General features: G+C 44.7%; 1 protein-coding gene across 5 annotated transcripts in view; it reads left to right on the top strand.

Annotated features, from left to right (window-relative positions):
* Positions 1–13,262, top strand: part of COP1 (COP1 E3 ubiquitin ligase) — a 124,746-nt gene extending 111,484 nt beyond the window's left edge. For all 5 annotated transcript variants that reach the window (XM_064719990.1, XM_064719991.1, XM_064719992.1 and 2 more), the window contains exons 19-20: positions 10,220–10,264; positions 12,159–13,262. In XM_064719990.1, the coding sequence (XP_064576060.1) occupies positions 10,220–10,264; positions 12,159–12,176 (63 nt within the window). In that variant the 3' untranslated portion in view covers positions 12,177–13,262. The remainder of the gene's footprint in view (positions 1–10,219; positions 10,265–12,158) is intronic.
* The last annotated feature ends 979 nt before the right edge of the window (positions 13,263–14,241 follow it).

Below are 14,241 nucleotides of genomic sequence, written 5' to 3' on the forward strand. Positions count from 1 at the left end.
CGGTTGGGTATGTTTAAGGGATGTTATTATAGATAAAGCATAGAAACTAAAAATGGAACAATTCAGACTGTCCCTTTTTTGATTATCTATGTCAGATCAGACTTGGGAGTGGAGGTGGTTTTCATTAGAATGGGGCAAAAAAGCTACAACCTGCAGGAGATGAGATGTACTAGGTGGGTTTGTGTGGCAAGGTTTGGGGTGAAGGGGTGGCTTCTGTGAGAACTTTCCCAAAGTTTCCTCCCTGTCCAACAGAGCCAATGCCAGCCAGCTCCAAGATGGACCCAGTGCTGACCAAAGCTGAGCCCATCAGCAGTGCTGGCAGCACCTCTGGGATAATGTACTTAGGATGAGTTGAGAGGGAAATACTGCACAACTGCAGCAGGGAGAGAGGAGTGAGAATATGTGAGAAACAGTTCTGCTGCAGACCCAGAGCTCTGTGAGGAAGGAGGGGGAGAAAGAAGCTGCTCCAGGCACAGGGAAATTCCCTGCTGCCATGGAGGACAGAGAGCAGAGACCAAGAGCTTGGGGACTCTTCCCCTTGAGGAGTGAAGGAATGGCAGAGACAATATGTGATGAGCAGATTGTGGTCCCAGTTCCTTGTCCCTCTGTCCCTGAGGGGGAAGTGAGAGAAAAAAATCAGGAGTGAAGCTAAGCCTGTGAAGAAGGACGGGGTGGGGGGAAGGTGTTTTTAATATTTTATTTCTCATTATCGTACTCTGATTTGATTAGATTTGCCCCAAGTTGAGCCTGTTTTGCCTGTAATGGTAATTGAAGAGTGATCTCTGCCTGTCCCCATCTTGACTCTGAGCCTGTTTGTCTCCTCTGTCCAGCTGAGGGAGGGGAGTGACAGACTGGCTTTGGTGGGCTCCTGGCTTCCAGCCTGGTCACCCCACCATATTAGTGTTGCCCAGACAGCTTGGCTGCCCCAGATTGTTGACAGCCAACCATATAAAATGAACAGTACCAGAATAGGTATCCATTATCAGTTTTAAATAAATTGATTTCATGAATTTCTGCCAAAGTGTTTCCCTTTTTCTGACCCAGCCAGCCTGGCTCAGCTTGGTCCCTTCATCATTGCTGACATCACCTATGATTAACCCATCTTCCTGTATTGATTGCCACCATCTCTGGTTGTGATGCATGAATTATTCTTCCATTTTGCCTTGAGGAGATGGTGTCATGTGAGGCGTTTAGAAAGGTTTTTTTCCCAGTCTATCCCACTAGCAGTGGCCAGCATGTAACCCACCAGTTACACAGCTGCAAGACCTGTCTCCAGAAGTTAGCTTGGGTCATTCAGGCATACTTGGTATGAAATTCCCCATGGGCTGGTTGAGCTGTTGAAGCACCTGGAGCTATCAGACACTCACATACATCTAGGACCTCAGAGCAGCAGGTGAGGGTCCAGCATCCCATGAGCTCAGGTGTCTGTGGAGGTAGGAACTGTGCTGTGGGAAGGTCATAAAGTGTCCTTCAAAACCCCCAGCTGGAGATGATGTTGGACCATGACTGGCTGTCACAATTTAGGGCTGGTTTTCAGCATGCTTGATGGCAGTGGTTTGTGCCTCAAAGGTTTTTTTGGGAAAGGAATGCAACTGCAAATAAGTAAATAGTATAGTTCCAACAGGAATTCTTATGGAGAGAGTTAAACCTCATTTGAACCTTCACCTCTGCCCTTTTTGTTTAACACCTCCTTGGGAACATCTGGATTAACCTTGGGCAAATCCACCAAGTGTATTGCCTCTGTTTCCCCACAATATTTCACTACCTCACCAGGGCATTTATTACACCTAATTAATGTTGTAATGTGTCTTTGGTTCCTCTGATAAAACATGTGGCGCGAATGCAAAGTTGTTTTTACTGATTGGATTGTTAATTAAATGTGCACATATAAATGATTTATTGGCATTAGAGAACTAAGACTTAATAATTTAAAATATTAACATCAAGGTGGTTGGATCAATTTTAAGCCTGTTATCATTCAGCTGTTTAGAGACTGAAACAAATGACACTGGGAAAGGAGAGGAAACTGCTGTAAGCAGGATTGTCAAAGGTGAATTCACTAGAGGAGGAAGAGGAGATGGAAAGATGTACCTAGTACTGTGGAAGAGGCAGCTGAAACCAACAACAGAGTGCTGAAAGTAAGGTTTTGCTGAGAAATGCTATGCCAGGGACAATGATCTCAGAAATATAAAAGTCCTGAAGAATATGGGACAGATGGTCTTGGAAAGATCCAAGTGTTCTTGCACAAGTAAGAGAATTGCTGATTCAAGTGTGAAGATGATTTGAAAGAGGGAGCTGAGGAGTGTTAGGTACAGTTGAGCTGGAAGAGAAATCACTGACTTGGAAGATGAAGGAAGAAGAATAGAGAAGATAAGAGAGGTGGGAGAAGCACGCCATGAGTGTGAAAGAGGCACAACAAAACCATCTGAACATGAAGCAGAGCTTTAGCAGATTGAAGTTTGCCTTTCACAGTAAGGGCAAGGGGAGTGTGCTGCAAATTAAAGAGGACCAAGCAACTGGAATAGAATCATAGAATATCATGAGTTGAAGGGACCCACAGGAATCATGAAGTCCAACTCCTGACCTTTCACAGGACACCCTGACAACTCCACCACATGCCTCAGGGTGTTGTACAAACACATCCTGAGCTCTGTCAGGCTTGGTGCTGTGACCACCTCCCTGAGGACCCTGTTCCAGTGCCCAGCCATCTTCTGGGGGGAAAACCTTTCTCTCTCATAAGTCTCCCTGCAATCCATTCCTTCCCAGTGCAGCAGCTGGGAGCTGTGGTCCTTGCTGTGCTTTGGGACTGGGCTGCACAGATGCACAGCTCTGGTGTCTGTAGGGTGGATTGCTTGTCTTGTCTAATTCAGGGTAGCTTGAACAGAAAAGCCTTTTCACATTCTGCTGATTTCTGTTTACAGCTCTGATCCCTGATGGTTTGCCACTGGTCTGCACAAAATCAAAATCTAAAAGTACCAGATTTAGATGATATGTGTGAATACTCGCATGCAGCAGATTGGTGGCTGTTTCTCCAGATTGTGTATTTTGTTCCTGATGTGAGTTTGGAAGGTTGCATATGCAATAGCAATATTAATGATAACACCCTGGGGCTTGGTTTTGCCCCACAGTGCACTGCTGGGCAGGGCAGCCTGACCTTGGCTAGGGAGAGATTAAATACATCACCTCCAGCATGATGTAATGACCGACTGCAACAAACAATAGAAGGGGAAGGGGGGAGACATTGGCAGGAGGAATGCAGGTCTTAAACCACGCAATTGTCAAGCAGTGTATGGCATTGCGTTGCCAGATGAATATTTAGGAGTTTTAAGTTTTTAAAGAATTGATGCTAAAAGCTGTCTTCACTAAAGTAATGCCTTGCCATTTCCTGTGGTTTAGCAATATTGATATTAATGTTGTTGCATGTTTATGGATATGGTTTTTGAATGCTTATTGTAAGCTGTATTTATATACTGCTGCCATTTCCTTCAAGGTCTTGACCACATTGTTTATGGGGAGCGTCTGATATCCCAGGATTTATGACTATAGGAACAAGTAACTTTAGACACCCTGTCACAGATAAATGGGCAGTGGAACTCAATATTCCTACACAGAGAGGAGGGGAAGACTTGTGCTTTGGAGGTGCAGGGTTAACACCAGAATAATTTGGTTTTTACTTATGTCTCCCTGCCTTGCCTGATGGGGGAGTGTGCAGCAGCTGTTGTAGCTGTGTATTTTGCTTTGCAGTAGATGCAGAATAATAAGTGTCTAATGAGATTTTCTCATCTTGGATTCTAAATAAATTAGATGCTCATCAATAGCAGTTTTGTTCTAGAATTACTAAATTGCAGAGGCAGTAATATATCAGCAGTACCTGGGGTGAGCTTTGCTGGCTGGCTCTCCTGCCATTGCAGAGCTTTCTTTGCCTTCTCCCCATCAACCTCATTGGCCTCCGTTTCCATCTTGAATTCAGAAGATGGCATAGAAACAAGGAAATTGATGGCTCTGTACAGCACTGGATATGTGTGTGCTTCTATTTTCTTCTAGTCCTGACTTATTTGCCTTGTTGATACTGTTTTTTGAGAGCTACATGCAGGAATGAAAAGGGCATGTTAAGAATAAGGGGTTTCTCACTTGGCTGAGAGCTTAGTGCTTATTTGAGTGTGTCATTGGAGCAAGCCTTGCTGCTCTCCTCAGGGCACCCCTGAGCTGTGAATACAGACCTGGGGATGTCTGATAACAAATAAGCTTCCAGTTACACAGTGTTGTCTTCTGCTGGGTTGGATCTGAATAGCAGGAGAAAAATGCATTGTAAAATCCAAAATGAGAAGATTACTTCAGGGAGTAGGAAAAAGCTGTAGTCATGTGTATTGAGTTGCAGGTAGAAATACCAGATGTGGAAGTGTCAGAAAACTTGATAAAGGCATCCCAGGTACAGAGATTAAAGTTTGGAATGGCACAAAGGAAGGGATTCAAGGAGATGCTGAATTTCTACCTGGGCAGATTTCCTAGTGAGATGCAATTCATTTGATGTGGAAGCTGCAAACTCTGCATGATGCAGGATGATGAAAACACTAATTTGTTTGAAAACTTTTTTCTAAAAAGCTTTCCAGTGTGCCTATGAATTCTGACATAAGAAGAAACTATATGTATGTGTATATGATTGCAGGCAAGTTCTTCTACAGAAAGTGGGTCAAAGCAGTGCCATAATCTTTAAATTTGTGGCTTAACATTTTAGGAAATATCCTTGTTATGCTGGGTGGGTATAATTGTGTAGTATTTGTGAACTTGAAAACCCAAAAGATTTGTGTATTTGCAGCTGGATCTAGAAAGAAGCACAGACAACGCCTTTTTCACATGGATTGAGTTTTCTCTTTTTTGCTGGGGGCCAGATAAGCCTAAAGCCTAAAGAGGCTTTATCTGTCTGTGTACAAAGGAATTACCTTCAGAATTAGATAAAAATACTGTTTCTAAGGATTAAAAGACACAGTTTGGGTGTTCATGTTCTGTTCCAGGTTTAATACCTAAAGAGTTGGGTGTTGCTGCTCCTAAAATATTTTGGTATAGCATCTTTTATATGTTAGACCTTGTTCTGTAAAGAAGCACTTGCTGTAAAGTAATTAATTTCTGCTTAAGCCTGATGTTCACACTATAGATAATAAATATTCCTTTACGTTTGCTCAGAAGGGATTAATGTTAGGTGAGTGTGATGGCATAGAAAGCAGATTGTGGTTTACAGGGATAGAGGGTTGTGCACCACTTAACCAACCCACTGTGCACCTTTATTGATAACAATTGTATCACAAGAATAGGAAAAAAACCCCAAAATTTGCACATTGTCCCACTGGGAAGGGATCTAATCAGTTCAGCTTTTCAAAACCTCTTGATTTTTGTACACTGGACATTCATTGTGTTTCCTGGGTTAGAATTTGTAATTTTCTTTCAAAAACAAAAAGCTGACTTATGTCATACAGCAAGAAAATAACCAGGGCTCAGGAGAATTAGAGTGAAAAGCCATTTGAATCTGCTAATTACAAGACGAAGAGCAGTCAAGCAGTGGTGGTCTATTGGGGAACCACTTTTGCACATTTAGATGTATAGAAAGACTTTGTGACATTGATGGGAAAAGTTTTGGTGAAATATGTCTTGCAGATAGCCTGCAGCTCAATCCTAAAAGCCAGCAGCAGAGTAATAGTTGCCACCTTCAGTAAGGAAGGAGTAAATTTACTTAAATAATGGAGTTTCTGTACAAACAGCACTAGATTTAGTTCAGCTATATACTTTTATTCTACCTGTAAATAACAAAAGACAATTGAGTGCAAGCTTTCTCACCCAAGTGATTTTCCCACTGATTCAACAGCTTTGCTTAATTAGGCTCCAGCTCCTTGGAATAAGTGTTGGAAACACAGCCATTTGTTAGCCAAAACATCTGCTGGGGAGGGAAGGTGAGAAGTTGTTAATTTAAAATAAGATCTTTAAGAACCCTAGCTCTGAATCCATAGAACAAACCTAGGTTAAAATCCAGGAAATTCATGCTTACCTGAGTGATGACTGTGCTGGAAGTTTGAGGTGAATCTCCTTTATTTGTGCAGAAAAGAGGGATAACAAAGAAGTGCAAACATTATGGCCTGTAATTGTTTACAATATGGTGAAAGAGCCAAAAATTATTTCCAGTCCTTCATGTGAAAAACGTGCACATACAACTTGGAAACACATCCATCCTAAGGAATTATTTCTTCAGCTTTTCCTTCTGATTTCCACTTCAAGGATTGATATGTGTGGGATAGCAAGGGAAGAACAGTCTCAGTAAGGATTGTATTCAAGGGACAAAAAATTGCTAGTGATTTGTGCTCATCTCTTTTGAGTCCTTTTGGGACAGGTTTGATGTCAACAGAGGAAGACTAAAATGCTCAGCTATGATTTTGCACAAGCCCACTGGTGAGAGGGATGTGTAGCTCCTGCAGCTGCAGTGAGGCAGCTTTACTGGTGAGGAGTAGCAGAGAGGAGCCCTGGAAGGTGGAGAGTCTGTCCAGAGCTTTTCCTCACTCCCTGGAGCTGAGCCCACTTGGGTATCACTGCGTGTCCCTTCAAGCAGATATGTGTGTGGTTTCCCAGTTGTCCATCTGGTGTCCTCTCCTCCCAGCAATATTTTCTTACACAAGGATGTAAAGGAGTGGGGCAGCTCCAACCTCAGCTGTCATTGAGTCCCTGTTGCACTGGAGCAGCTCTGACAACTTCTGAGTTGTTCAGCTGAGTTTCTTCAAACCTCACAAAACATCCAGAGCATTTTGGATTGTCTTAATGTTGACTACTCTTGCATGAATAGCAGCAGTCAGGCAGACTTTAATTCTCCTCTGTTCCTTTCCTGTACAAATTGCTTCCCCAGGGCCATCCAAAATAGGGCTCATCTTGGAGGGAAGGAAATCAGTGTGCTTCAAAACCCAGCTGTCACCAGGTGAATAATTCCTTTGAATGATGATTCTAGCAGGTATCTCATATCCTCTGGAAGGTCCTAAACTTGATTTTGTTTTTCATTGCCATCAAGAATGTGCTGCAAAAATTTCTCTTTTTTTGGTGCAATCAGTGAAAGTCCCTTCAAATCCCATGGGGGAATGCTCTAAAATTACTGTGGGTCCAGCAGTCATATTCAGACTGGAGAAACAGGGATGTGTCAGGTTCAGAGGTGCTCCTGTCAGGTCTGTCTTTGCACTCAAGACCAATTTGCAGCTTCATTTTACATAATGGAACTTCCTTGTGAATATCCAGCCTGTGTGATAACAGAGATTCGTGATGGTGTCAAGTCCTTCCCATGTCAGGGAACTGCCCTTCAGATTTCCCAGAATACTGTTTCTGCAGTCCAATTAAAAAAAAAAAAAAAAAAAAAAAAAAAAAAGGCAAGAAGTTTTTCATAGCTCTTAGCACAGAACTTCAGCCCTGGAGCATGTTAGAGCAGTTCTGGAACTGCACCCTATATTAACATGAATCCTGACATGCACCCACCTTTGCCAATTAGATTTTTAAATTCATATGTAACACTAAAAGACAAGAAGATGCATAATTTTGATGTCCCCAGAGCTTTTTTCTATTGCCTTAAGAGGACCAAGATTCTAAAGGTTGAGATTAGCAGCCACACAGAACAAAATGCTTCTGTTTGCCAGACAGTAAACCTTAATCTATCAATCTTTGCTATGTTTGTTCATTTTTCTTCTTCAGTCTTCTTTTAGCAAAAGCAGCTTGTTCTTTCTGCCTCTCCTGCTAAGAGGGGCTGCAGGTGCAAAAAAATCTTCTCAGGGGAGAAGATTCATGTGTAGAAGAATCATTTTAATAACTTCTTTCTTCAGAGCAGGATTACTCACTTGGGCTGGGTCTCCCACATTCCCAGTGCCTCTGCTTTGGGATTTGCTGGCTCCTGCAGGCAGCAGAAATGCAAGGGATGAGTAAGGCCAGTCTTTAAACCTTCTTGCCCTGCACAAAAACACAACACAAATTGATGATGGTAAAGTAGAACATGCAGGCACAATGGATGGTGGGGCCCTGCTTTTCATGCCTCAGTGCTGCAGGTAGTCACAGTAGTGTGTTGGGGGAAATAGGTGTTCTGCCAGTTCAGAGGTGATGGTGGTTTTCTTTCTATTCATGCATGTCCTGGCAAAAAGATTGGTTTAATGTGCACACAGCTGCAAACCTGCAGATCTAAACAACTTCATGTCTTCTCTAGGTGTTTAACACATTGAGTATATTGATTGTTTTACAGGCTACACAAAAGGAAGTGAATTGTCTCTTTGGAGGATTAAAAACAAGTTACTTAACTGTGTTCCTGGAGAAGCAGTGCTGGAGTGCCTTAACAAGCAAGTCACTGTTCAGTGACAGATTTGGTGCTAATTTTGCTGCTGTCTGCTCCTGTTTGCATCTCATGGTTGTGGATGAAAGCAGCAGAGCAGTGATTAGCTCAGACCCTGCTGAAAAAAACCCCAGCACCCAGGGGCTTCTGAAGAACAAGGGAGTGAGAGTAAATTACTCTCTGGCATTTTTATTTTATTTAGGACGTAAAGCTGTTCATTGGAACAGAGTTCATTTACAGTGGCACCCCAGCAGACTGCAGCAGCAGGGTGAATTGCCAGTCACTCACAGTGCAAACAGGAATCACTCAAACCCTGCATCATGTGCACTCAGGGGTTCAGGTTTCCTGCATTGCACAGCATATTGCTGCTGGTCCTTCTGTCTTGCTTCCAGAATCCTATCAGGCATCCTGGTCCCTGTTTCAGTGCCCAGATAATATATATAAATATTAAAATCAACCTCCCCCCCCCAGTGGGTTTTGATTTTAATGTTGTTAACCAGAAGCTGAGAGTTCACTGCATTGGATTCTTAGCCACTAAATTAAAAGAAATTGCAGTATATTCTTCCTTTGAGGATATACTTTCTTTTCAGGAGCTTAGACTTGGAGGATCATTAGTGAGATAATATCAGGAGTTTTAACTAATCCTCTAATGATTGTACCAGGGTGAACAAATCTGTCTGTGTCAGTTTGCCCAGTGGTCCACCACAAGGCTATTCTTACCTGATAAATGGATTTTCACACTGAAGGGGATTTTTCTTCCTTTGCCCCAAATCCTGAGGCTGTGCAAAGTCCTGAAGTTCACTGTGAGGCAGCACACAGCCAGCCTGGGGCTGTGCCGAGCTGCCTTCCCACTCCCTTCGGAGCAGGGCGTGTTCTAGTCACTGAGTTCATTAAAAATGCATGTGCTAAGCATGGGATAATTACAGCAAGTTTGTCTGGGGATGGGGAGCAGCAGTGAGAGAAATTTCAAAATGCGTCTCAGAGAAGATATCAGCTGTCTTGAGAGAAAGCAGTTCTCTGTGGGCGGTGCAGCAGCTCGTGTGTCTGCTGGCATGAGGATGGCTGCAGGTCACCCCTCTGGGAGCACTGCTCCTCCCCACATCTCTGGGGCTCTTGCCAGCACCCCAGTGCTTGTGTGTGGATTTCCCTGTAGGTTTTGATAGGATTTTGGCTGGGGAGGGTACATCTGTGCTTGCTGGTCACATGAGGAATGCAGTCTGGAGAGAAGACGCTCTCTCTTCTCCAGCTTCTGCCTGGGGCTTGCCTGACTGATGCAGCAGACCATTAATTTGCAGTCAAGCAGGATATCTCCAAATGCAACTCCATCAATTGGCAGGAGGTAAATAGATGCTGCCTCTCTGCTTAAGGCAGGGCTGGAGCCCTCTCTGTTTATCTTCCCTTTCAAACTGGGTGCATCTGCTATTGCTCTCTAATCTCTTCTCCTCTTTGTTTTACTCATCTGAAGCCTCTTGGCCTCGGAGCTAGAGGGGTTTTGTAACGGTGATTAGCTGGTTTAGTTAGGGTGCTGGAGATCTTTGTCCATGTGCTGCCAAAAGATGAAATAACCATTATTTTTATTAGTCCACCTCACAGGGAGGCTGTGAGAATTAATTCATGTTTGTAAATTGCTTTGGAGATTTAAAGCTCTGTACAAGCACTAAGGATTATTGCTTTCTAATTCTTCAAGGTAGTGTAACTTATAAAGACTTGTAGCCTTGAAAGCATCTTGGATATAGGAAGAGTTGATCCTTTTGAAACTAGATATACTTCTAATGTTTAAGATAAAAATAACTACTCTGCTGCTTCATCCAAAAGAAAAGGGGGGGGAAAGCAATGGCAGGTTCTGAGGTTCTGATAGTGCCTCTTTTTTTTTTTTTTTTCCAGGAGTCCAATGTGCTTATTGCTGCTAACAGTCAGGGTACAATTAAGGTAAGTTATTTTACACATCTTGCATTTAAACACTTGAATCTGTTGATAGTAAAGAGCAAGGTCAGAGACACTGAACAGCCAGGAGGAAACCATTAGAGGAGGTCATCCTGGCTGTGGAGGTTTGCAATTTAAATGATGTATTTGCCTGTGGCATACAGTGGAGTGAGCAGGCAGTGCCCCAGCAGTGAGACCAGTTGCAGTGAGGTGTGGAAGAGTTGCTGGTGGCCATCCAGCCCCTGCTGCTGCTCCCTGGGGTCCTGGCAGCACAGGCACCTCCCCAGGCTGAGGGGCTCCCATGGCGGCACAGGCTGTGTTAACTCACCAGCATTAACCCAAGGCCGTGCTCTGGCTGCTGCAGAGGCAGCAGGGCTGAAAGCTGAGCTCCTGGTGTGCAGCTGGCTGGAGCAGCACTGAAATGAGCAGGGATGCTCCCTGCCTTTGACTCTGGTGCTCAGACAGGTGGTAACAGACAGCAGCTGCCAGCACAGGGTTTTGTGAAAGCATCAGCCTTCCCTGTGCACAGTACCAGGTCTTCAGCTCTTTAATTAAGTCTTCCAGAGTGTCTGTTCAATGTATTTCTGTCTGCGGAATGTCAAATGATGTGGACTGACCTTCTTTATGTGTGTGTCAGTCACTGGGCAAAACCAGTGCCCAAGGCAGTGCCAAACTCAGCCCAAACCCAGGACTTGATCCCACATTCTGCACAGCAGCACTGACCTCCCCCATGCTGTTGGGTTTGGTGCTTAATGCCCTAAGGTTGTAGCCCAGACCCCTGGCAGCATTCTGGAGCTGCTGGTAAAGGCATTTACTTGCTGTCTGCAGAGTTTTACACTGCATTGTCACTGTCACGAGGCTGAGGTCCTGATTGTCCCTCACATCCCTGTGGCAGTAGCAGTTCTCTGGAGCCATACCAGAGCTGCTGATATGAACCTAGGAAAATCACCAAAAATGCAAGACTGGTGAGAGGCCTGAGTGATCTGTGTTTAATTGCATGTCAAGATTTCCGCCCCCCCCTTTTTTAGGAGACAAGGGGCTGGGTTACTCCTGCTGTTGCAGCGTGTGATGCTGTAGCCTCTCATTCATAGGGGTTTTGTTTATATATCATGTTTTGGAACTGGTTGGTGGTTACTTTGGTCAGCTACTCCTTAGGAAAATGGACAAAATGCACAGAAGCTTTTGATATTTTGAAGTGAATCCAGCAGCAAGTGCAGTGATTAGAGAGGAGAGGTTTTGCTCATGCACTTTGCTTGTTAATGAGAGAAGGTAGACAGACAGCAATGTGCAGCCAGCCAGGGCTGTCAGAACTCTGGTATCTCCATTTGCCTTTGACAGCAGGCAGCAGGAAGGTGGGATGGTCTGGGAAAGGCCTGGGTGTGCCCAGACCCACCCCAGGTTGGGGACAGATGCCATTCTGGGCATCACCCATGAGCTACAGCTCTAGAGCTTTTGCTAGGGAAGCCAAACCAGGTCCATGCAGACCCTGTCCACCCCCACAGTCACTTTTGTGCTGTCTCTAGCCCATGCCTTCAGATGCTGCTGTTCCATCCCAGCCTACACAAGGGAAACAAGAGCACAGAGGGCTGGGCTGACAAAAGCTCTGATCTCTGTTACAAGATTCCCAAGAGCTGTGTGACTGAGATGAGGGGATATGAGGCAGCTGTGGATGGTTTTGCTTCGTGGCTAATTTATCATCACACAAGCAGACATCAAAATTGGGATGCTTGCCAAGTGCTTTTCCCATCTGTGGGATATTATTGCATGCTGGTGAATAAAGGGTAAGGGGTAGAGATGAGATAGAAGGGTCAGTCCTGTCTTAGAGATCTATATGCTGACATAGGAAATTATAAATGTCATATATTTCTATTCTAAATGTCTCATCTTCCTTACTAACCAGGTACTGGAGCTGGTATGAAGGGTTTTCTCTCAAGGCATGAGGTACTTGGTCCTGCTGATATGCTACAGTATTCATCTGGGAACCACAGTGGGACAAGAAACCAAAACCACCTTGATGTTCCTCCCCAGAACGATCATGTTTGGGTTTTTTTTCCATTTCTGGACTTCCTAGGACATTTTGAGATACTGGTAACACCAGGAAGCTGTCTGCCATCAACATTAACTCCACAGACTTTGCTAGTGGTGGTGGTATGGTTGTCTAATTTTTATGATAGGAAAACAAATTCTTTTAAATAAAAACAAAAAGGAATAATAAAATTTATTGAGCCACAAGCTGAAGCTGGAAGATTGTCTTGTTGCATAAGAGAACAGATTTTCTTGTGAAGGGAGCTCACAGGAGCACACAGGGCTGTCCTCAGCTGCACATCTCCAGTTACTTTCATCTGGACTCTTCCTCCCCACTGGAAAAAGAAAGTCTCTAAGCCTTATGTGGACATGCAAGCAATCCACTTTGAAATCCCATCATGATACAGTTCTGTTGTTCTTTTGATTTATTAATTCTTTTTTAGATGCATTATATGTTGAGAAATGTCACCGAGGTTGACACCACTGGAGACTGAAGTCCTCTAGTCATCAAGTAGAGCAGGACACCTTCCCTTCCCTCCTCTCCTTAGACCCCTTCCTTGCCCCAAAGGGGCAGTTCCAAAGGAGAGGATGAAGCTGTCCTCCTGTCCATGTGGGCCACCAGCAAGGTGCTGAGATGAGGGAGCTGCAGTTCCTGGGACCTGGACTGAGCTTGCCAAGACAGCGTGGGATGAAGATCTGCCTCCCACTCACATGGCTGTGTGTGACTATCTCAGCTGGAGGAGGAAGCTTCCAGATCCAGTTACCAAAGCCCTGCACCACTCAATCACCTGTGTGGTCTGGTTGTGTTTGCCCCTCTCTGCACACCATGGAAGCCAAGCATCTTGAATGTTGGAGCAAGAGAGGGGATGGAGTTGGTTTGTAACGTGTTTCAGAGCCATGATATAAGTAGCCTTATTTTTAATGGTCATGCATACACTTAATTGTACATATGGAGGGGGAATAAACCATGAAGCTGAGAGTTGTTGTTGCTTTCTTGGCAGGAGAGCAGAGCAGGTAAGAAGGTGCAGATGGTCCTCACGAGCAGCAGCCAGGTTAAACTGTCAGGATTGCTGCCAGAACTCATTAAGCTCCAAAGTGCATTTGGTGGCCATGGCATCTTTTCCCTGCCATGGTGTCAGAGGTGCAGTGCAGACAATGATACCTGTGGGAGGTGTTTTGTTCTGCAAACAGAATCCTCTTCCATTCACTCACTGCAGAACGTGTCTCCTTCATGCCACAGGGGCTGGGATTGATGCAGGGACTTTGCTCAGGTCTCTTGTCCTCCACATGTTATAAGGCTGACTCTGACTTCCCAGGAGGATTGTGTAATCTCCTCACACCCTTTGGGCACAGAGCAGGGAAGAAAAGCAAGGATGCTCTTGAGGATATGAGTAAAGAAGCAGGGTGAAGCCTTGTGGCAGAGCTGGGGACAGGTCCTGTGCTGGTTCAGTGCTGGTGCATGTTTCTAGGGGGACATCTGTGCTCATTCAAAGGTAGGAGGATGTGGGACACATCACCAGTAGCTTCTGGAGAGTCTATCCAGTGGGGAGAAAAGTGATGCTGAGCTCCAGTGGTTCTCAAATGCTGCATTCTGGTTTTCTTCCATGATTTCTGGTGTGTCAGTGCAGGGGAAAGTGAGGAGAGAAGAGAGCACAGCAGCTTGTGTCCTGCTCGGGAGTGCTACCTGCAGCTCTCCCTTCTATGAGTAACCTGAGTCACTGTGGCAGAAGAAAACAAAATTGGTTCCTTCTGCCTGATGGCAGCTGTCTGACACATCCCACTGAGCATAGTTTGATTTCCATTTTGCTGCATTTTAAGAGAATTTGGTGTGGAGTGTCTGTGCTGACATCCTCCCCGGCCAGCCCTCTCCAAAGCAGGCTGATGTGTGTGATGATCCATGACCTTTGCTCTTCCTGCTTCCCCTGCTTGCATGTGTGGGTCTGCCCCAGCCTCTGGCA

This window comes from Zonotrichia leucophrys, chromosome 8, assembly GCF_028769735.1.
Source record: "Zonotrichia leucophrys gambelii isolate GWCS_2022_RI chromosome 8, RI_Zleu_2.0, whole genome shotgun sequence".
Classification (NCBI taxonomy): domain Eukaryota; kingdom Metazoa; phylum Chordata; class Aves; order Passeriformes; family Passerellidae; genus Zonotrichia; species Zonotrichia leucophrys.